Here is a 23,168-nt window from a genome sequence, read left to right as displayed (position 1 = left end):
GGGCTTTTCAATTTAGTTAAAAGATTTTTGCCATTTTGAAAATTAGTTTTTTGATATTTGGTCTGGAAAATTACAACTTTGTGAAAAACAAAGGAAACACCCAAACCTACTCAAAATTCCATTCCTTATTTTCATATCTTTTTCTCTCTCTCGGTTCTCTTCATCCACCGGGTCCCACAACTCGGTTCTGAGTCCATAGGATAGTAGGTCAACTCTAGTGGTGGTCCCAAAGAGTTCGAGTCGAGATTCAATGAGGAGATGCGGCTTTCGGGAGCTTTAAAAGTAGCATCTCTACACTTTTAATTCATTGTTTTTCCCTTCATGATGCATGCTTATTTCCTTTAATTTAAGAGCAATTAGAGTGTAATTAGGTCCTAATTCCTCTGCGTAGGTCTCGTGTTCCATCAGTATAGAGAAGACCTGGGGTGTATGAAAGTGATGCATTCCTAGAGGGTTCAATGTATATGAAAGAGATATACATCAGATCTGATGTGTGTGAAAATGACGCACATCTAAGGGAAAGGTAAAAGAGTGAACCAGTTAATAGAAATCTTCAGGTCCCACTAGTATGGAGTTTCAATTCATGTTGTATTTATTGGACATAAATGCTTAGCCTAACCCCGGTAGTGGATTTCTTACTGAGTGTTTCATACTCATCCTTTTCATGTTTATTTTTTAGGTAAGTGTAAGGATGCACCGACGAATGACAAGTGAAATCCGTGATCGAACCATAGAGACCAGTTTTATGTTTCCGCTCATGATGTTTAGATTTCTTTCATGTTTTTCAACTTTCAGTCTTGATGTTTAAAACTTATTGTGTTTAGTATTCGTTTCCAGTCTTTTACAGTTTTTTAGACTCATTAAATTCTAATTATGATTTATGGGTATCTTGTTATTTGACTTTTATTTAATTTTAATGAAAATCTTTTATTTGACTTTATTTATATAGCATTTATTTCGCTATGAAAATGTGTCATTTTAAATTTTATACATGCATGTGTATAGTAACGGCCTAGCTCGAGTCTTAGAGAGTCGGGTCTTATATTAAGGCCCATCAATTAAGAGCCAATTACAAGAACTACAACATAATTGAAGAAATTTTAATGCCAAAACTCAAAAACCCATATCAGTTCACCATTTTCATACAACTTATGAAAAACACCCACCAAACTCAAAATTAACGATAATTAAGTGATTAAATCATTCTCTGATACCAATTGATAAAGTAAACTAACATGCAGCGGAAAAATCGGAATCAATAAGCATATTTAATTTGAGTTTAAAACATGTTTTTTGCAAAACAATGTCACAAGAGGGTTTGTTGAACACAATACCTTTGATGAACCCTCTTTAAATCCAGCTAAGTTCCACGAATCGATGCTTCAATCTTCAAGTAAACCACCACAAAGATCTTCTCTACTATTATCTTGCATGGATTGTGTGGTGGAAACATAGAATTGAGTTGGTTTTTAATAAGATTGATGAGGGTTTGAAGGGAAGGGTTTATGTAGAATTTTTGGAGCTGATCAATTTGTATGAAGCTAAATTGAAGTTCAAACTTCAATATATATATGAATTTCATGCAATTAACTCAACATGCCTGTTGAAATTGAAGTGGCATGAGGTGGAAATTTGAGTGGGATTTTCCCACTTTCAAATTTAACTTGATCCATTTTGATTAATTTAATTGAATTAAAATATGATTTTCAAAAAATCAATTTTAATTTTAATTTTGTAATTTTGAATTTCAATTAATTCAATTTTAAATTAATCAAAATTCTAATTTTGGACAATTTCAAAATTTGAATTTAAAATTGGATAATCAATTAAATTTAATTAATAAAATATAATATCACACCTCATCTAATATTTAAATCAATATTTAAATATTTTGAACTTTTCAATTTTGTTTACGATAAAATTAAACGTTTCAATTGTATTGAATACAATTAATAGAAACCCTAATTGAATTTGAACATTTCAAATTTTAAATCCTAATTTCAAATTTTATCAAATTTACTCAATTTACTAATTCAATTTACAAGCTAGTAGAGGGACCTTATAGACTTACAGATCATGAGCTCCAACGATTTGCAATTAATTGGTTAAACTCTTTGAACCGAATTAATCACTATTTGTTAACTACCAAGACATTCCACTATAGCTCGAAAGTTGCACTCTCCTCAATGTAAATATATTTCTGTCCATTTTAACCATAATTGATAAGTTGATCCTTCACAAGTCGTTCGTATTTACAACTAGGTCAAAATTACCATTTTACCCCTGTAAATACATCTTACTCCTTAAGCTTCCACTGATCCTCCATTAAACAATTGATTTATAATCCAACTTATAAATCATAACCCTCTCGATCATGAGAGGGTAGGGCCCCGTTGTTCAAGACTAGGCATCAACACTTAAGAGAACAACCTATTTGCTAACCCTAAGTCGGGTTGGAGCGAATTTTATCTTGTAAAACTATGTTCCCAACTATCTATCTGGTCTTATCCCCAAAATGGGAGACTTATTAAGCAGTGATGTTGGACTCTCGCCTATGTAGATCAAAGGATAATCTCAAATAAATAGAAGTTCATAGTTAGCTCAGGTTTAAAATCGAGTTACCCTAGGTCATTGAATTTTAAAATGGTCAGTTTTAACAATAAACGGTTGTTATAAAGAAAAGTGACTATTTCGAGGTCCGGTCTTATGCAAACTCATTGCACAGGATGCCCCCACTCACATGTCTCCACATGAATGATTTTTTTATCATATCATTTGTATCAGTATACAAAATGGACCGCATCCAATAGTTTCACCAGGATGAGGTACTCAATCTCATCCATATACTTATAGACCATTTTAGATATATACTAAAACTTGATTATCTTTTATGTCATCACATAAAGTTAAAGTATTCATATTATAGCCATAGATTTGTTTATTGGATTTTCATAAAACAATGCAATATCAACAACAATTTATTGAATAAAATACTCAACAATACTTTTATTGATAAATAGAATATGTTAACAATATTTATGAACTGCGAGTTTAGGACTTTCCTAACAAGTAAGACATTTACTTAATTATTCGACCTTTTAAACAATTCACAAACTAACTAGACACAAAATTAAACATTTAAGGTCCCCTTTGGTAACCATTTGAGTTTTGATTTTTTGGTTTTGAAAATTAATCCTATAGATACTACTTCCACCTTCAAATTTATCTTTTTGTTATCTACTTTTTACTTATGGTTTAAAAAACTAAGCCAAACTTTGAAAACTAAAAAAAAAATAGTTTTGGAAAACTTGTTTTTGTTTTTAGAATTTAGCTAAGATTTCAACCATTGTACATAAGAAAGTGCAAACTATTGTAAGAAATAAGGAGAAAATAGGCTTAATTTTTAAAAATAAAATGTTTACTAAATAGAGCCTAAGATTATGTTAAATATAAAATTTATTTTCAACTTTAGATCTAAATATCAATTAATTTTAAAGATATTGGAACATGCTAGGGACTTTATTGACACAAGAGTGAGTTTAATGTCTTATTAGACAATTTTTTAAAAAGTTTTAGAGATTCTTTAGACATAAATTTGAAAATTTAGAAACTAAACTTATAATTTAACCAAATTCGATCTAAATAAATCAAACCCAATGTATTTATTAGACGTATTTTAAATGTCTGTAATTGTTGAAATTTCAATTGCATGTCGAATAAAATATTAGTTGAGGTATAGTCGAATCAAATTGGGAAAAGCAAAACATGGTAGGTGTGAAATGGGTTGTTCCTCTTTCTTAGGTGGGAAAATGTCTATTTCAACGGCTTTAACTAACTTTAGAAGGGTAAAGTAAGGAGGAATGGTTAAAAACATGGATGTAAGCAATAGAAATTGTGAGGAAAAAGTTTGAATCACTCATTTAGATAGCATCCCATTTTTAACCGATTTAGGTTTTAGTGTTTTGTGTTATTTTTGTATGTGTTAGATTGGAATGGACAAGACAAATAAAGTCTTCAATTTCTTAGTCGTCGGTTCCTTCGACTCCTCTCAATGGGTTGTGGCATCTCAAGGTTAGACCCTAAAGAGGTAGTCGAAGCAACAACAAATTGCTCTCACAATCCTCCTCATCCCAATAACAAATTCTCTTATTCCACTTCCAATTGCTTCACCGGTGAATCCAAGCCTTGGGTTCATCAACACGGACCTCCGTCCGTCCCTGATCGCTCTTCTCCCGATTGGGAAGCACCAGAAGAGAAGATAATGAAGATGAAGATGGATGTCAAACGAGGAGAATCAAAAGAGATGATCAATGATTCAAAGATGGCGAAGGGAACTCGAACACAATTTGAAGACGATTGTAGCGATGGAGACGACGGCGATGGAAATGATGGAAATGGTCGAGAGATTTGTCGAGGAGGATCACCGAGTTTCAGGGAATATTGTATTGACTCCGAGTCGAGATCAAGAAGCATGGCAAGCGAAGGTAGTTCATTCAATCTCAAACTTTGAGAAATTATTACGATAGGTATAACAAAATTCATTGTCGTATTTGTAAATTTATTACGAATTTGCAAATAAGACGATTTTTTCCGTCTCTTGTTCTTTCTTTGTTTTAAAGTACCCTAATATCAATTTGTTTATTTTGCACAGATGATTTTGAAGGAGATCATTGCAAGTGGCCACCGGATGAACGAATGCTAAATTCAGAAAAAGAGAAGGTGTAGTACTTCCCATTTTTAGCTTCTTTTTTCTTTTTGCGTGTTTTTTTTTTTTATTTGAACTCTCCAAAGGAAAAAAAAAAAATGATTAATTTTGTATTTCATTTTATCGTAGTAGCAATGGACTATTTGTATTTTTTAAAAAAAAAAAATTGTCAAATCGTTAAAAAACAGATAACAAAATAATAAACTAAAAGTTAAAATGAGTATTTATAGGTTTAATTTTTTTAAAAAAAAAAAGAAAAATCAAAAGTTAAAATTCATTCGGTAACCATTTCGTGTTTTGTTTTTAAATTTTCGAAATTATGCCCATTTTCTTTAATTTTCTTATTATGATTTATATCAATCTTAAGTAGAAGAGTTGCATTCTTAACCAAATTACAAAAATAAAAACAGATATCAAATCCAGAGATTTAGAAGTCCAAAAAGTATTTATAGATTTAATTTTGAAAAATAAAAAACAAAAACAAAGTAGTTACCGAACGAAGTCTTAATTTTTAGTTTTTAGTTTTGAAAAGACGAATAAAAAGAAGGGACAATTGCAAATATCGCCGAAAATATTAGCAGATATAACATAATGTAAAAAAAAAAAAATTACAAATATGGCCAAATTTAAATAGTAACCATATCATTGATAAAAGTCTATCGATAAACTTATCTATGTTTATAATTTTTTAAAAATGGTATAATATACTTAGTTATTATTTTTTAAAATACTATCAATTATAATTATCCTTAAAAAAAAAATAATTTGTTTGGACAGGGAGGAGAGAATGAAATGGGAAAGAAAGAACGGAAAGGAAAAGGCATAAGAAAGGCATTACAGCGCGGGAAATCAGGTGGGGTCAAGAATTTTTTGAGTGCTTCACGGCGTCAACAACAGCAACAACAACAAAACACCAATTTTCCTTCTTCCAATAATGACACTAATTCCCATAAACTTCATGCTAAAGCCTCTTGATTTCCTTTCAATTTCTCGCACCCATCAAATCTTCTCTTTATTTCATTTATTTTTTCAATTCTTCCAAATCCATACATTTCTGTAAAACAATTCCATCTTCATCATATTTATTTTTTATCCTGCCATTGCATTCAAATTAAATCATATAATTATATGTTACCATCGCTATAACTCATAATATTTAATTATATTTGTGAACAAACCAAATGACATACATGAAAAGAAATAAAGGTTCAGTCTCATCAACAGAATCCTAAACCTAAAAACTTGACCAAGTCCGGCCCATATTTGATCCAAACTCGATCCAAAGTCAACGTTTGATCGATCCAACAATAATCCAACCTATTTATTCATTGGATTGGATATGGATCATCATTTTGATAATTGGGCTACCTTATGGATCATTCCGTTTGAGTCATATTTGGATCGACTCGTCGGGCTGAATCAATGGACTTATCATTTGACCAACTCAAATATGGATGCATGTGTATATTTATTCATATATTATATTTATATATTAAAAGAGATTTTTTTTAAAAAATATATATATTTAGATATATTGTAGTTTTAAGCTAACAAATTTCTTTTTTAAGTGTAAAAACTAATAATTTTTTTTAAGGCAATTAAACACTAAATAAAACTTTATAATATCTATTGGAGTTAATGTCCTAAATTAAGTGTATCTTGTAGTTTGTAAAGACAAATTATATATCTAATAAAATAAGAGGCATTTTATTAATGTTTAGCTATATTAAATCAATCCAATAAATTAAGATCCAAGGTTATTTTACGAAACTTAAACATTTATGTGGAGACGTACAGGTGGATCACGTTTAAATAATAACCTAAATGATCTATAGTAAATGGATAAGGCTGGGTACCTTATCCCAGTGACACTATGAATATGACATGCTTTGTAGATGTTACAATTGTTATAAAGTACTACAAATGATCTGATCCTGATCATTCATGTGGAGACATGCAAGTGGGGTATTCCATACAAATAGTTTGTGTAAAACAGGACCACAAAATGAATAATCTCTATATAACAATGTTGCTAAAAGAGACTTACATTTCACTAGCATGGGTGACTTGACCTTAATCCTGAGTGAGTTGTGAACTCTTGTCTATGAGGGCAATTCTTTAATTTGTATGAGTGAGAGTGGCCTTGTTAGCCGAATCAACAAGCTTACCATTTTGGAGATTTGTCTAAGTAGGGAGCTAGGAACACAACTATACAAGATATAATTCACTCATTTCCTAACCTTAGGGAAAGTAGATAAATTGCCCCATTAATAGCTGATTTCGGGTCTTGAACATTGAGGCATCAACCTCGCCCGAGAGGTGTTAGTTTATAAGGACTATAAACTGTTTGTTTATTATTGGGATCGATGGTATTTAAGAAATTAGATGTAACTACAGGGTTAAAACGACATTTTGACCTAGCTATAGTTATGAGCAATTGCGAAAGGTCGACTTAGATTATATCCTGGATACAAAAATAAATCAATGCGAAGACTGGAGCTAACGGTCTTTAGTGGAGTGACCGGTAATTAATGCAAATTGATTAATTTAATTAAAAAGTTTAATTAATTAATCTTATATCATTGGAGTTTCTAATTTGTAGGTCCATAATGTCCCCTTGTTAGTTCACTAAAGCATATATATATAAGAGAAATGGTTTGAATTATTCAAATTAATTGTATAATCATGAATATAATATGGTTCTTTTATAGATGTGATTTATAATTAAGAGAGAAAAATATCTAAATAAGATTCAAATATTAAAGAGATGTATACATATAAATATGTGATAATTATATATTGATTAATTTTATATTAAATATGATTTAATATAGACGTTTAATTGATCGATTGATGGTTAATTAATTAATTAATTAATTGATTTTTTAGAAGTAGAGATAAATAAACATGTGATGTTTATATATTTATTAATTAATTATATATATCAAATTGGATTTGATATATATAATTGTTTAATTATTGGACTAATTAATTAAATAAAAGTTATTTAATTAAATTATAACTAGAGCAGAAATAGGAAAGATTAGAAAAGATGAGTCACCTCTTCTCTCTATAAATAGGTCTTCATGACTTATGTTTGTGACACAATTGAATTAGGAATTCTGAATCTTAGTCTCCTAATACTTTTCTCAAAATCTCTTTCTTTTCTCTACTACTTCTTCCTCTTCCAAGTCTTGGAGACCACACATTTAAATGTTCCGGAGAAGACGAAGAGGGAATCGTGAATAACCTGGGAAACTACAAAGATAAGTTTTAGCTCTTCCCTCTCTTATTCTCTTAAATGCATGCTAATTTTGATTGTTTATTCATTATGTTATTATGTTTATATCGTATTTTGTTTATGTAAAATCGAAAACAAAATTGCAAGGCAATCACACGCTTTCGTTTGGGATTCAATCCCTTCAATATCAATAATTTTATCTAGAAAAAAGTAATAAAAATATAAAATTAATTAAATAAAATATCATTTAAACAATTTTAATAACATTTCCTTAAGAAAAACTAAAATATATCTATATATTTTTAAATAATTAATATTCAGTTGGTTAATCTATTGGGTCAGCCCAAGCTCAACTCAAGCTCGATCCAAACTATGATCCAAAACACCAATGATTAGGCCATGAGTTTGGTGCATATATGAATTGTACTTATTATCTTCTTTCTCCTTTAAACCCAGCGGTTTAATTTTATGTTCTTTTATTTGTGATTTTTCTTGGTGCATATATGTTCTTTCTCCTTTAAATCTTGTTCCATTTTGGTCCTTACCTTTAAAATACGTTTTATTTTAGTCCCTAAACTTTTAAAAAGTGATTATTTTGGTCTCTGTTGTTAAGATATGTTAACTCTTTAAACATAAAATCTGTTCAACGATGAAATTGCATATAACATGGGTTGAGTAAGATAAAGTTGAAGTAAAATATCAATGACCAACATGCCAAAATAATGAACAGCAAAAATCCTGAACGCAAAATGACTTAAATCTCTTATAGAAAATCACTTTACCACCCGATTCAAAATTGAAACCTTAGATTTTTTTTAGCATGACCAACTTATTCATCCAAAAATACAAGTCATCTCACAATTATGTTTAATAGTTAACAAAATGTTAATAGTGTGAACCAAAATAAGCACTCGCTAAAAGTTCAGGAACTAAAATTGACCTTTTTTTAAAGTTTAATGATCAAAATAGAACGAGATTTAGATACCAAAATAGGATTTAAACCACATATTTATATATTTGTACACTTTTGTATAGCCCTAAGAGAAAGGACTTTTAAATCTTCAAATTGTAGTATATGATGTAGTTGCGGTCGAACAATTAAATTCAAAGATGGAACATCTGTAACATTGTTGAATGGATGTGTCCAAAATAGATCTTGACCCTATAAAATTTACGTTTGAATGTATAATTAGAAAAGAAAAATGGAGAGAGAGGAAAAAAAATCAACCCTCCAACGTTTATTAATCCGAAAATTCCATAGAGACATCGATTTAATAGTGCACAATAGTCTAATGGCATCTTTCAAGGTATTGATATTTGAAGCATCTTGTAATCCTCTATCGTAATTGTTGAGCTCAACTAAAAACTTTACCGGTATAAAATCAATATAAGTAAAACAAGACAGTTGTTTAATGTACGATTAAAAATTTTATATTATAGAGATGTCTAATCTCCCCATAGAGACAGGCCTGCAGGGTCCGCCATGAACGGGACGAGATTCCTCGGAATGAGGGAGGGAGTGGGGAAAAAAATTCTCCGTGAGCTAAACGGGGGCAGGGACGGGGAATGCATTCCCCGGCCCCGGCCGCCCCATTCTTCGTCCCCGCCCGATTAGTTTTACATATTTATTTAGTATAATTATCTAATGTTATGTTATTATTATTATAATATAAATATTACATTTAAATTTCAAATTTGATTATTTATTGAGAAACATAATGAATATGTTTAAATTTAGATTATATATGTGAATAATTTGATTTATATTTATTTCTTTGTACTAAAAAAATTTAATTAGCTTTTTTAAGTCAAATTTGAGTAATTTATCTTTAAATTCAAATAGTCATAATAAACTAACCATAATAAACAATTTAGTGATAAAGTTAATTATTTAATTAAATTTTGCTCACATTATTGATTTAAATTAATTGGCTTTTTTTTTTTTTTTTAAAAAAAAAGGTAACGGAAAAAATTCCTTTGTGGGGAACCCGATCCTCGCAAGTTCCTCATGGGGAATCCCCACCCCTATTCTTATGGGAAATTTCACAGGGATGAGGTATGAAATGGGGAGCGGGAACGGGGATGGGGAATGGTATCCCCACCCTGCCCCACCCCGTGGACATCTCTAACTTGAAGAGGTGGTTGTTTTAAGGGTTGGGGCTTAGGATAAGTTAGCTATTCTAAGCTCAAACCCTTATTTGAAGCAAGAGTCTAAGAAGCCTTTTTTCGGTTTGAATAGTAAACGCTCTACAAACTTATGTGTTATTTTTTAAAAAAATTTAAAATTTATTTTAATTACAATAGTATTTTTAAAAAAATACACATTCTCTTTCTTCTATTTTTTTCCTTTTGGAGTTTTTAAATTATTATTATTAGATTATTTTTTTTAATTATCTCTCTCCCCTTATTTGTTTTAAATAAATTGTCATTATATTAAATAATTGTTTATTGGGCTCGACAACTACCATTAGTTTTTCTATTGGTGTGATCTCCACAAAGTGACAATAATATTTTTGGTTATTTAATTTAATAACATTTTTAGTTTTTTTAGTCAATTTATCTAGCTCAAATATTTAGACTCATTTTTCAAACCATTTTCAAATTAATTAAAATGACAAAAGTGAATAAAATTTTACTTCAAAATCTAGTAAACTTAAAATACCAAATTAATCTTTTTTGTTTACAATAATAATTATTTTTCACATATTTAAGTTAGTTAGTAAAAAAAAATATATATATATATAAGAAATATAATTTTAATTTTAAGTTTTGCTCTATTTGAAAAAAAAATGAAAAATAGTTTATTTTAAACTTGTCTATATTAAAATAATTAAGATGACAATTTTAAATTAATCTAAAATCTAACAACTTATTAAATATGGTTAATAAAATATTTGCACTTTATTCTTAGCTTCCTAAATTTGCAATCCAAACGCATGCTTCACTTCCTAAACTTGCACTTCAAATACAATTTTAAGAGAAATTCAATCCTATAGCACTAATTACACTTTCATTTAAGAAAATAACAAAATGTAGATCTTTTTTTAATTATAGCAAAATGCTTTTGTTTTTAGAAATTCAGTGTGGATGGATTTCCTCTTTCCATGCGGATATTTTGGCATTAATTTCAATTTTTAATTTGGAAAACCTCCAAATTCATATTTAAAGATTCTTCTATCTTCAATTTTTCATTTGAATTCCGAAATCTCATATTATTATATTTTTTATAAATCTCTTTTCTCTTAATGCTAACTATATCATACGATTTCCAGATTGTTTTTATCAATATCTTTATTATAATTTTATTGTAAATGATTTGTAAATTGTTTTTATCATCATCTTTAGTAGAATTTCGTTTTAATATGAAGAATGAGGCTTTATCATTATATTTATTTTAATTTCATTTTAACCATGAAATGTAGTGTTTATTTCATAATTATTTGTTCAACAAGATCAGCCTCATATTTCATCAAATTAGACTACAAACAACCATAGACAAGTCTCAATTAAGTGACAATAAGCTCTTTCATTCTTCTTAATCTCTTTCATCGCTATGTCCTCCATGAAATGTCATAAGTTTCATAAAAAGACAGTATGGAGTTAATGTGAATTATGATAGATCCTGGAAAGGTTGGGAGCTCCCACTAAATTCAATTCGTGGCATGTCGAAATCCTTATATGCTCTACTTCCTTTATTCTCTTCTACCTTGATTGATGGGTTTCTAATAACATTTCTAGTGTAACTACATTTACAAATACATTCTAACTATATTATGTATAATGTATTATTTGACCTATAGCTATTTGGTGGGTTTCTAAGAATAGTTAGAGTGTAATTAACTATACAAATGCACTCTTAATCTCTCTCCTTGATATGACCATTCAACTATTAAGAATGTTGTTCAATGGAATGTGGGATGAAAATAACCGTCATCATGAATTCCTGTTGTTGAAATTTATGAATCTGCAAACACATCTTTTAGTCATTTTGTTGATTTAATCCAATCTAACATTTCTCCAACTTTTGAAATAGTATTTCTTGTTTAACCACGTACCATCATAGATGCAACAATTCTATCGTGGAGGACAAAGATGTATTTAATTTCAGTGTAAATACCCTTAACATCTCTTTCAATTGCACTGTAATTAATCCAACAACTTCATCAATTGCACGGTAACTAATTCATCAAATTCACGGTTTGTATCAATTTCATGAAGGAAAAGAAGGAAAATTTCGTCAAAGTCAATTTTAGGTTAAGAGTGAATATGTGTGTGTGTTTAGAAAAAAAAATTGTTATTTTAACCTAACACAACTGCACGCCCCCTCCCCATCTTCTCTTTCGCGTAACCTACAACCAGTTACTGTCAGCTATTGCCTGCTGACGACCATCGCTTGCCATCATCTACTTCACGCTGATGGCCGTCGACCAATGTGGGTAAGTCACGTGTCATTTTCCTCATTCACCTTCGCATATTTCATTGGGTGATAAACTTGATGTATTATGGTTGTACATTTTAGGAGCTGAGATTTGTTGTCGAAATCATAATGCATGTGTTTTTGGAGCTCAAAGGTTGTATACTGAAGATTTCCTTCAAAAGGACGATAAGAGCATCTCTAACCGACGATTTCACTCTCGATTTTGATTATTTTTTTCTTGTTTGAATCTTCTAAATATAAGTAGATTTCCTAGTGGTTTTACTAGAAAGAGCCTATGGTAGGGTACCGTGGAGATTGAAGGATGGAGTGGTTTTCTTCATTGTTGAGATTATTGTGGGTAGTAGGAGAGTTTTTATTTATTCCTTCAATGTTGGAAGTGACTGATGTGAAAAGGACTTCTGTTTTTGGGAAGATGAAATGAATATCACCGTAAATTTGGGTGGGTTTAATTTTAAGGGTTGAAACATCTTATTTACATATTTGGGTACTTTGAACTTTTGCAATTTCAAATTTTATTAATTTTTTAAATTCATTTTACCATTTTTACAAAAGAAAATTTGTTCGAATATTTTTCTAAATAAAAAGTTAAAATCTATTGTTACCAAGCCCTCCCTTAAATCCAGGCCACCTAAACCTCCACCTTTAACATTAGGGGCGTTTGGCGTGCAAGTTTGGAATGTTAAGTCTAGATTAGACTGGGAAGTTTAGGTGACATGGATTTAAGAAAACTGCATTTGGAGGACCGGTTATTTAAGTCTGGGTTTAAAAAACCTTTGTCTAGAGTGCAAATTTAGGAAACATGGGAATGAGGTGCTAATTGATAAATTTTTATATTTAATCAATTGTTAAATTTTATATTCGTTTATATTTATCATCTTAATTATTTTAATATAGTTAAATTTAAAATAAACTAAAAATTGAAAATGTTTTTCAAATTTTAAAATAGTGATTTTGACTAAAATTATATTTTAATTAATTTGATATTTTAATTTTACTAGATTTTGGAATAAAATTTTATAGACTTTTATGACTTTAACTAATTTGAAAATGATCAATTTTTTACCATAATATATTCAAAAATTGAAATAAACTAGTATTATAATATTAAATTCAATTATTGAAAAATATATATATATATATATATTTTTATTAAATTACATTTGAAGAATTTAATCATAAATTTTGGGTTTTAATTTTTATTTGGCCACTAAATTGTTTCTAACATTTTAAACATTTACATTTTAAAAATGATTCTAAGTCTTCAAGCTAGTTAAATTGATCAACTAAACAAATGAAAATGTCATTAAATTAAATTAGGGCTTTGTACACATATAGCATAAATAAATATACCTAATTATATGATTGCAACCTAATGAGTTATTTGGGATGACTTAAAAAAAAATGTTTGTCAAAAATTCATTTTTATTTAAAAGATTTTGGTAAAAACTCTTTAAAATAAAAACACACATGTGTTTGATAACTCTTTCTTAAAATTGTTTTTATATACAAGTTTGTTTAGTTTATTATATACTAAGAATGTTTTTATTAATATTTTTCAAGATTGGCCATGGCGGTCACCGGAGGTGGCAATCGGAGGTTGGTTGGCAGGGTTGGTGGTTGGAAGTTTGCCGGTGGGAAGAAGGGGGAGAGGTCACCGAAGGTTGGTTAGAAACAGTCGTTAGAGTTGGCCGATGGAGTCGTTGGAAGTGTTGACCCGCAAACTTCATATATTAAATTAGAGAAAGAAAAGGTAAGATTTGAATAGTATTTACGGGATTGGACTTAGATATCAAACTCATTCAATCTCAACCCTTAAACACAAACATCTAAGATTCCAAGCCAACCAGTCAAATAAGTAAACAACACTTTTTTCATCCATGAACTCAAGGGTAAAAGTCATCAAATATTATTGAAAAAGAAAAATCAATCTTAAAAATTAAACTGAAACTTATAATTGTATTTTTTATAATATAACCAATAATTAATGCGGAAAATGAAATGGACTTGGGCGAGACCAATGGGAAGGATAAAGTGCTTTTATGTGAAGCGTTTTCTGTCCGGAGAGAGCTTCTCATGGCGATGAAAACCACCGTTTCTTCACTAACTGATCTCCAATTCAATATCTACTTGCCAAAATTTGAAGCAATGGCCCTGAATTCGAGCTTCTCCTTGTCCCTGCCGCCTTCTCTTTGTCGTAATCACAGCTTTCCACTTCATATTTGTCCACCATTTATGCAATCTTCTGCTATTCGGCGACGCAGATCTCTGCCATCGACTTGCTTAGTTTCAGACGGAACTGCATTCAGTGAGTTCAAGTTTTGTCTCCATTTCTCCCCGTGGAGTTACTTTGTAATTTATTTATGTTGCATTTTTCTCACGACCATGTGTTTTCTGGCTTTTGGATTTTCAAAATGAATTTTGGTCCTGTTGTTTTGGTTTATGCATGAGGTTTTTGCTGTCGGACAGTACAGTTCTATGGTCACTTCACTTAGAATTGGAGTCCTTGGTCATGGTGCTATTTGCTTGTAAATCATGGATGCTGTTAGTTAGAAATCGCGATTGACCGGTGATACAGAGCTTTAATTAGTTAAATTTGAAGTTTGATGCTGCAGCAAATTTGTGTAGTTCGGTGAAAACACGCTTGCCTTAAGTTGGAGAGTGGAGTTAAATTGAAATCTAATTTTCAGCTAATTAAAATCTAGTTAAGAGTAAGAATCTAAAGGATGAATTGTTTTAGTTTCGGTTTCATCTCTCTTTACTCAGTAATTCATGTTGGCCTTTGTTAGATGTGGAGGCGAAGGTCACTGTCGATGATCTGCCTCTTGAAGTGAAGGTTAGATGTTGTTTTTGTAGCCTAAAGTTTCTATATTATAGTGAACCGAAAGAATGGAAGAAACGTATGTTTTAAACCTCAGAGATCCTTTTTGTACATATTTTTTGCTCTATTTAAGCTTGTGTCGTGATGTTGTATTTAGATTAGTTTTAGTTGGCTTCTTTTTCTTGTAGCTTGAAGTGTTTATTTACACTGTTTAATTTGAATTCAGAAGAAAGCAATGGATGTGGCTCCTGAATTGAAAGGAACTTCCATCTTTCTCGTGGGTAAGTACTGATCTTCTATTTTAGGGCAATTTACATTCGTAACAAACTAATATATGAAAGAATTTCACATGAAGGGATCAACAGCTCCATAAAAACTAAGTTGGGGAAATTCCTGGCCGATTTGTTGAGATACTATTACTTTGACAGGTACTTATAGAGGTATTTTCTTTCTTGGTGTGTGGTATTGTTCTCCTTTCTTTACTAATTCTTGATTTTTGTATGTCATGTGCAAACGCATATAGTGATAGTTTAGTTGTGGAAGCTAGTGGTGGTGAGGCTGCTGCCAAACTTTATAAGCAAAATGACGAAAATGGTTTTCAGGCGTCTGAGGTAGGTTATGCTTTGTTAATATTGCTCAGAAGTTATTTAGTCAAAACTGGTAGTTTAGTAGCACCTTTTTAACTCCATTTCTAGATTCTTTTTTCATCATTGGTTACTTGGTGAATGAGTTTTTTACTTATTCGTGATGGAGCCTATGAAAAGATTAAGGCTCATGTACCTGAGGACTCTTATTGAATGTCCTCGGTTAATGTTTGACAATACATCTTCTGTTAAATGTTCTATAAATACTAGTAACAGGGTCACAGTTACCTGACATGCGATTTTGTTGCAGTCTGAAGTGTTAAAACAACTATCTTCTATGGGTCGGCTAGTTGTATGTGCTGGAAATGGTGCCGTTCAGAGCTCTACTAATCTGTATGAACGTTCAATGCCTAACTTTTACTGGTTTCGTGTAAACATTCTTCAGGAAAATTTACCGCGTAGTTATCTAAGGCAATTTTCAAATTTTTAATGCTCACGTTGCTCTTGGATATCATTTTACATGCAGGGCGCTTTTGAGGCATGGCATAACATTATGGATTGATTTACCCCTACAGATGATAGCAGAGGAATTTGCTGAAGATCGAAGCCAACATCCAGTATTTGATATATCTACTTCTGGATCATATTCTGAAGTAATTAACGGTTTCAGTTTGTTGAACTTGAATGTGGTTTTCAACATAGATTTGAGCTTCTTTTAACCTCATTTTTGAGAACTATAAACTAGTGGTTGTCTAATGTAAGATTTATTTTGCACTTGAAATTGCTATTTACAAATTTATAAATCTGAATAGAAGAATAATTTCATTTTTTTCAACAATTTTCTGAAAGCAGTTATACGAAGATGTTTTCAGGAAATTATTGTTCTACAATATTTCAAATGCTCAAAACAAGTCCTAGATTTTCTTTTGTGGTTTTAAATCTCACCTTTCTCTTTGCATTGATCTGAATCCATAGACATCCTTCATTTCTTTGGTTATTCTTGTGTATAACGCAGGTGCTGGCTCAAATAACTTCCCTCTATCAAAAAATAAAAGACGGCTATGCCACGGCTGATGCTTCAATATCACTCCAAAGTATGTGATCCCTATCCTTCCCGTACTTGCAATATTCCATATTTTCATGCTTATTCTGGCTTCTAACACTTCCTCGCCTCATAGAACTAGCAAGTAAGTTAGGATATGATGACTTCAATGCTGTCACAACCGAAGACCTGGCTTTGGAGGTTCGTATTCTTTCATTATTTTTACTTTTTCACGACTGGGGGACAAATTTTACCCTCCAATTATATATAATATAGGTTAAATTACAAGTTTAGTCCCCGAACTTCCAATCTTTTGTCCATTTGGTGCTTAAACTTTAGAAAATATTTAATAGTTGTCTAAACTTTCAATTTTGTGTCTACCATATCATTGAAATGATATATCCAAAGTTTATATAAATTAATTGTCCTATCATATATTAAATTGAATTTTATGTCTATTGAGACTTTAAGGTCTTGTCTGGTAACATTTTTATTTTTTGTTTTTTGTTTTTGAAAATTAAGTCTATTTCATTTCAATTTCTTATAATGATTTACTATTTATCGAGTAAAGAGTTGAATTCTTAACTTAATTCTAAAAACAAAAACAAATTTTTAAAATTCACATTTTTTTTGTTTTCAAAATTTGACTTGGTTTTTGAAAATATTGGTAAAACATATATATCAAATCAAGAATTTAGAGGTGAAAGGAGAGTTAAAAGACAATTTTCAAAAACTAAAAACTAAAAATGAAATGGTTACGAAATGGAGTCTTAAACGTTCATTTTTGTGTTTGGTAGGTCCAAATAGATCAATGACCTATTGAAAATTCAAAGATCTTATTAGACACAAAAGTTTAAGGACTTATTAGACATTTTTTAAAGTTCAAAAATCATTTAGAAACAAACCTAAAAGTTCAAAGACTAAACTTGTAATCCAACGTACGATTTCTTAAGTCGTAAAGATTATTATTTTTTTTTTAAAGTTCAAATATCATTTAGAAACAAACCTGAAAGTTCAAAGACTAAACTTGTAATCCAACCTACGATTTCTTAAATCATAAAGATTATTTTGGCATTATTAGTCTTAAAATGTTAAAACTCCTGGGATTCATAAAGTTACAATGATTCAGATGATTTATTATGTTGGGATATGTAACAGGCTCTCAAGGAGATAGAAAAACTGACAAGAGTGAAGAAGATGATAGAAGCAGCAGCAAAACCTTTTTAACAAAAACAAAAAATGCAGTCTACCAATGGTGCCCACATAATAACAACAATTAAGCCCCAAGGGTTGGAAGACCTGATAGATTGCTTTCTTAGGCCTCTGCAGAAAGTCGTCATTCTTCTCGGAGCAGTGTAAAATGCCCTCTCTTTTCTTCGATATCGATATTTCAGTTTTACAGATCTATAGATAAAATATCGTTATCGACAAATACTACTGTAAATAAAAAAATTTTATTAAAAAATTATTTAAATTAATACTTAAGTTGATTTACTCCCAAATTAGGTAATAGATCTTGCTATTGGTATGCATATCCATATGTCTTGGATTAATAGATAAGATTTTTATTATGTTTTATGAGTATTTACTAAAGATATTAGAGACATCGATAGATCTTCAATATCGATGTCGAACTCTCTTGTTTATGGATATATTGATATAATGATGAATTTTTTGATCGTATTCACATTCCTGTTTTCTCAACTCATTAATGTTTTAGTTCTAGAAAAATTAAAATAATCAGGCAATTTTGTAAGTTACGAGCAAATTAGGGCAATGTTCGAAAATTAGATTTTTTTTCCCAAGAAATGGACAATAAGGAGGGAAGGAAGATTGATTCTCTCAAATGGACCATATTTTGCCTGCTAATTTAATAGCATCAATAATTTTTCTATAACCCAATACAAAAATTTTCCCACCTAATATAAGAGTATGGAAGAGAGGAAAAAAAACACTTCATATGTCTAAAATTTAATGGTGGACAGCCATTAGTAGGGAAGTATTTTAGTCATAAAATTGGGTTAGATGATATGATTTTAAATTTGTTTTCTCCCATTAGTTTAAGCTTTTGGATCAATAAGTGATTTAAAATGGCATCAAAGCAGGAGCTGCAATGTTATTTTCTCCCAAATTTGGATCTTCTACATATTTCAAACCCACAAGTGAACCAACTTAAACTTTCGGATCAATCGATAATTTAACCTATTGATTTCTTTTAAAAAAAAGTATGACAAAAAGTAGGAGTTTAGAGTTGTATTAAAAGTTGGTGTTTTGTGTGTGGTTGGGTGGGCAATGTGGAATGAGATGATGGACATAAAAGAAGTAGGGGAATGAGCAAAGCCATTTGCATAAAAAGAAGCAAAAATAAATAGACATTAGGCCATACCCACAGCCACAGCTTTTAATTTTTTATACTACTATTTATCATGTGCCACATCAATAAATTTTTAAAAATAGGATAGAACTCATTAACATTGACATGGAGTTTACAAATATTTATGAAACAAATGTATGATGTGAACAAGAAGAATATGGTACTCTCGTAGTTTTAAAAAAACTTTTGTATTATTATATGACAATCGGAATCATATTTTTATCTCTTTTTACAACTTCATATGTCATTGTCATTTGTCAATCTAAATATATGGTCAATAAAGTATTTGTGTTTAGCTAAAATGTTAAAAAACGTTCTAATCTCTATCTCACATGTTATTATACGAGAAAAAGAAAAATATCGAACTACAATCTGGTCTTTAAACTTGTTGAGTGTTGTCCAGGGTAAGATCAAAGTACATTGACGGACCAAGTCCACCGGATATTAAAAAAAAGTATAGGAAAATGCACATCCAAAAAAGAAATCCAGGAAGAGATATGGAGAAGAAGAATAACTTAAAATATTTGAAATGCTTTTGTAATAAATACAAAATATTTTTTTAATGGGTGTTATTAGTATTAATGTTATTAATATTATTATTGTTATAATAATGAATATAATAAGTATATGGAGTTTCTAAAAAAATGTTTGGAGTTTAAGAAAAAACAAAAAGAGCCAACGAGAGGAATGATAAATTATAAAAATTTATTTGGAAAAAAAAATATTTTTAAATTACAGAAATGGCAAATCGTTTTAATAAATCATTAATTTATAATTTTCAATTGTCGCAAATACCCAAGGCTACAAATTACTGATTTATTTTAAAATGCACTTGTTTTTGAATGATAACAAATTATATTATTCATTTTTTAAAATAGGTTTTATCAAAACAAACATTTGAAGTAGATTTTATTAGAGGTGTTCACGGTTTGATTTGGGGTCAAACCGATCTGACTGAAAATTTTAAAATTTGAATACGTGAAACTGAATCAAATCATATGTTAGGTTTAAACGGAACCACCCCGATCGTATATATGTGATGCCGCTCGGTTCAATTCTTAGTTTTGAGTTTTTCTTAATTTTTTTTTTTTTTTAAAAAATAAAGCTTATGAAGAGAGACGAGATCTAAGCGTTAAGCGATCTGAAGAGGAGTGAGATCTGATGAAGTGAGATTTGAGATATGGCGACGACGATTGGCTGAACAAAACGGTTGGCTGAACAAAGTAGATAAATTTGATGTAGAAGCTTGGTGCAGACGAGAGGTAGTGAGTGAGAGAGGCGACAGAGGTATTGGAATAAATGGTATGTGAACTTTCGAGTAAAGTTGCATTGTTTCATGAATGAATATGTCATTTTAAAAATAACCAACTAGAAGAAGAGACGCAATTATTACAACGACCATAAATAATCTATAAATATGCCTATTCTTCAAATTGCATTTAACAACTAGAAGAAGAGACAATTACTCATGAAACTCATACACTATAGTGAATAAAATTGTCTTAAGGAGACAACATGAAGTCGTTAGGGCTCAGATTCTTTTTGGTATATCAGGTTCTGTATTTTCTAATTTTTTTATGATACTATTCACACAATAATCTTAAGACAATTTTACTTTACATCTAGATTGGATATGCAAGTTTTACTGTTTTTCATGCATCTGATTTTATGGAAATTTACAAAGATTTCATGTTTATTTTGGTGAAAGGTCAACATGAAATTTACACAAAGTTTCAGAAAGGTCACTTTTGGTGATGGTGCTTGTGGAAAAATTATTGGGAAAGAAAAACTAAATTATCTGGGGCTTCCTCTACTGAAAGATGTAATGTTGGTTGAAGGGCTCATTGCCAATCTTATTAGCATCAGCCAACAATGGGAGCTTTACCAAAGACAAAGTGTTGTCACAGATGATATCAAAGCTCTCGTTATGACAGATTTGCATTCTTCTGATAATTATTATATGTGGACTCTTGATCATTCTTCACAAGTTTATCATCTTTCTAGATAAGATGAAGTGAGTTTATAGCATAAACGTCTTGGGCATATAAACATGAAAACTATTCAAATGGCTCTTGCAACTAATGCCATAAACAGCCTCCTCTCTTTATCAACATCTCCTAGAATTATTTGTGGAGATTGCCTATCTAGTAAATAAACCCATACCTCTCACAAGTAATCAGGCCACTCAAGCTCTTCCCGTGTTCTGTAACTTCTTCATATGGATCTGATGGGACCTATGCAATCTGAGAGTCTAGGAGGCAAACGATATGTTCTAGTTATTGTTGATGACTTCTCTAGATACACCTGGGTGTGTATTCTTCGTGAAAAGTTAGACATTTTTTCTGTTTTTCGTGCTCTCTATCTTCAGCTACAACATGAGAAATATCTGAATGTGATACGTATTCGAAGTGATCATGGTAGGGAGTTTGAGAACTCTCAAGTCATTGAGTTCTGTCAATCTATTAGATTCACCATAAATTTTCAGCTCATATTACACCACAATAGAATGTGATTGTGGAAAGGAAAAACAGAACACTTCAGGAGATGGCTTGTGCGATGATACATGCAAAACATATGACATTTCACTTCTGGGTGGAAGTTTGAAATACAGCTTGTCATATACATAATAGAAGGGTCTTACGACCAGGAACTTCAAACACTATTTATGAAATAGGGAAAGGTAGAAAACTTAATGTGAAATATTTTCATATCTTTGGAAGTGTTTGTTGCATTCTTGTTGATAGAGAGATTAGAAGAAAATAGGATTCCAAGTCTGATGAAGGGTTATTTCTTGGATATTCCACAAATAGTCGAGCTTATCATGTCTACAATAAACGAACCCATACTGTAATGGAGTCTATTAATGTCATAATTGATGATGATGTTGCTTCCTCTAGTTCTCCTCCTATTGAAGAAGATCTCAATATCACTTCAGTTGTTAATACTAATGTGCCTAACATTTCATCTGACATGCCTTCATATGTGAATTTAGAAAACCTAGTGGAGATTAACTAGAATATCTCAGAGTAGGCAGAAGTTAGTAATAAACAGCCATCAGCAGGGTTCGTAAAAGTCATCGTTCTAGTAATATTATTGGAGACCTGGAAGAAGAAGTGACGACCAGAAGAAATGATAAAATTAATTATCTTGACATCATCAGCAACATTTGCTTCACTTCCCTTGTTGAACCAAAAAATGTCAAAGAAACTCTTGCATATAAATGTTAGATAAATATCATATAAGAGGAGCTTGAGCAATTCGTGAGGAATGACATTTAGACTCTTGTCCCTAGGACTGAATATGTTAATGTTATTGGCACAAAGTGGATTTTAGAAAATAAGACTGATGAGAATGGAAACGTGACTAGAAATAAAGCAAGATTAGTGGCTCAAGGATATACACGAGTTGAAGGTGTGGATTTTGATGAAACCTTCACTATTGTTGCAAGATTAGAAGCCATCAGACTCTTGCTCGACATTACTTGTATTTTGAAGTTTAAATTACATCAGATGGATGTGAAAAGTGCCTTCTTGAATAGAATTTTAAATGAGGAAGTGTATGTTACTCAACCCAAAGGATTTGTGGATCCTTCTCACCCCGAGCATGTGTATAAACTCAACAAAGCCTTCTATGGCCTCAAACGGGCTCCCAGAGCATGGTACAAGCGTCTAACCCAATTTCTTGTCAACAATGGGTACAGACAAGGGGGAGTTGATAAAACTCTCTTTGTAAAGAGCTCTGGTGAAAAATTTGTGATTGTTCAAATTTATATTGATGACATTGTTTTCGGAGGAATGTCTTAAGAGATGGTTGAGTCTTTGTGAAACAGACGCAAGATGAATTTGAAATGGGTATGGTAGGAGAATTATCCTATTTTCTGGGATTTCAAATCAAGCAACTTAATGAGGGAACCTTAGATTCACAAAGCAAATATGCCAAGAATTTAGTAAAGAAATTTGGCCTTGA

The 23,168-nt window shown here is 30.7% G+C and overlaps 2 protein-coding genes across 2 annotated transcripts; both read left to right on the top strand.

Annotated features, from left to right (window-relative positions):
* The first annotated feature begins 4,051 nt into the window (after positions 1-4,051).
* On the top strand, positions 4,052-5,798 carry LOC120069699. The gene is made up of 3 exons (XM_039021482.1): positions 4,052-4,484; positions 4,652-4,719; positions 5,483-5,798. Exons 1-3 carry the CDS (start codon positions 4,052-4,054, stop codon positions 5,678-5,680), a joined length of 699 nt encoding a protein of 232 aa, XP_038877410.1. The 3' UTR covers positions 5,681-5,798.
* Positions 5,799-14,382: 8,584 nt separating this feature from the next.
* LOC120069679 (probable inactive shikimate kinase like 1, chloroplastic) lies at positions 14,383-18,360 on the top strand. Its single transcript, XM_039021456.1, has 10 exons — positions 14,383-14,689; positions 15,171-15,217; positions 15,429-15,483; positions 15,558-15,630; positions 15,726-15,813; positions 16,097-16,179; positions 16,313-16,439; positions 16,802-16,880; positions 16,965-17,029; positions 17,987-18,360. The coding sequence occupies exons 1-10, from the start codon at positions 14,383-14,385 to the stop codon at positions 18,053-18,055; spliced, it is 993 nt and encodes a 330-aa protein (XP_038877384.1). The 3' UTR covers positions 18,056-18,360.
* The last annotated feature ends 4,808 nt before the right edge of the window (positions 18,361-23,168 follow it).

Source organism: Benincasa hispida, unplaced genomic scaffold, assembly GCF_009727055.1.
Source record: "Benincasa hispida cultivar B227 unplaced genomic scaffold, ASM972705v1 Contig548, whole genome shotgun sequence".
NCBI lineage: Eukaryota > Viridiplantae > Streptophyta > Magnoliopsida > Cucurbitales > Cucurbitaceae > Benincasa > Benincasa hispida.
The sequence above is the reverse complement of the archived record's forward strand: the minus strand, read 5'-3'. Positions and strand labels throughout refer to the sequence as shown.

Coding starts and splice junctions, on each gene's coding strand:
- LOC120069699 (XM_039021482.1), top strand. CDS start 4,052: ATGGGTTGTGGCATCTCAAGGTTAGACCCTAAAGAGGTAGTCGAAGCA. Junction 4,485..4,651: donor AAGAAGCATGGCAAGCGAAG/GTAGTTCATTCA, acceptor TATTTTGCACAG/ATGATTTTGAAGGAGATCAT. Junction 4,720..5,482: donor TAAATTCAGAAAAAGAGAAG/GTGTAGTACTTC, acceptor TTGTTTGGACAG/GGAGGAGAGAATGAAATGGG.
- LOC120069679 (XM_039021456.1), top strand. CDS start 14,383: ATGGACTTGGGCGAGACCAATGGGAAGGATAAAGTGCTTTTATGTGAA. Junction 15,631..15,725: donor AGATACTATTACTTTGACAG/GTACTTATAGAG, acceptor AAACGCATATAG/TGATAGTTTAGTTGTGGAAG. Junction 17,030..17,986: donor CCGAAGACCTGGCTTTGGAG/GTTCGTATTCTT, acceptor GATATGTAACAG/GCTCTCAAGGAGATAGAAAA.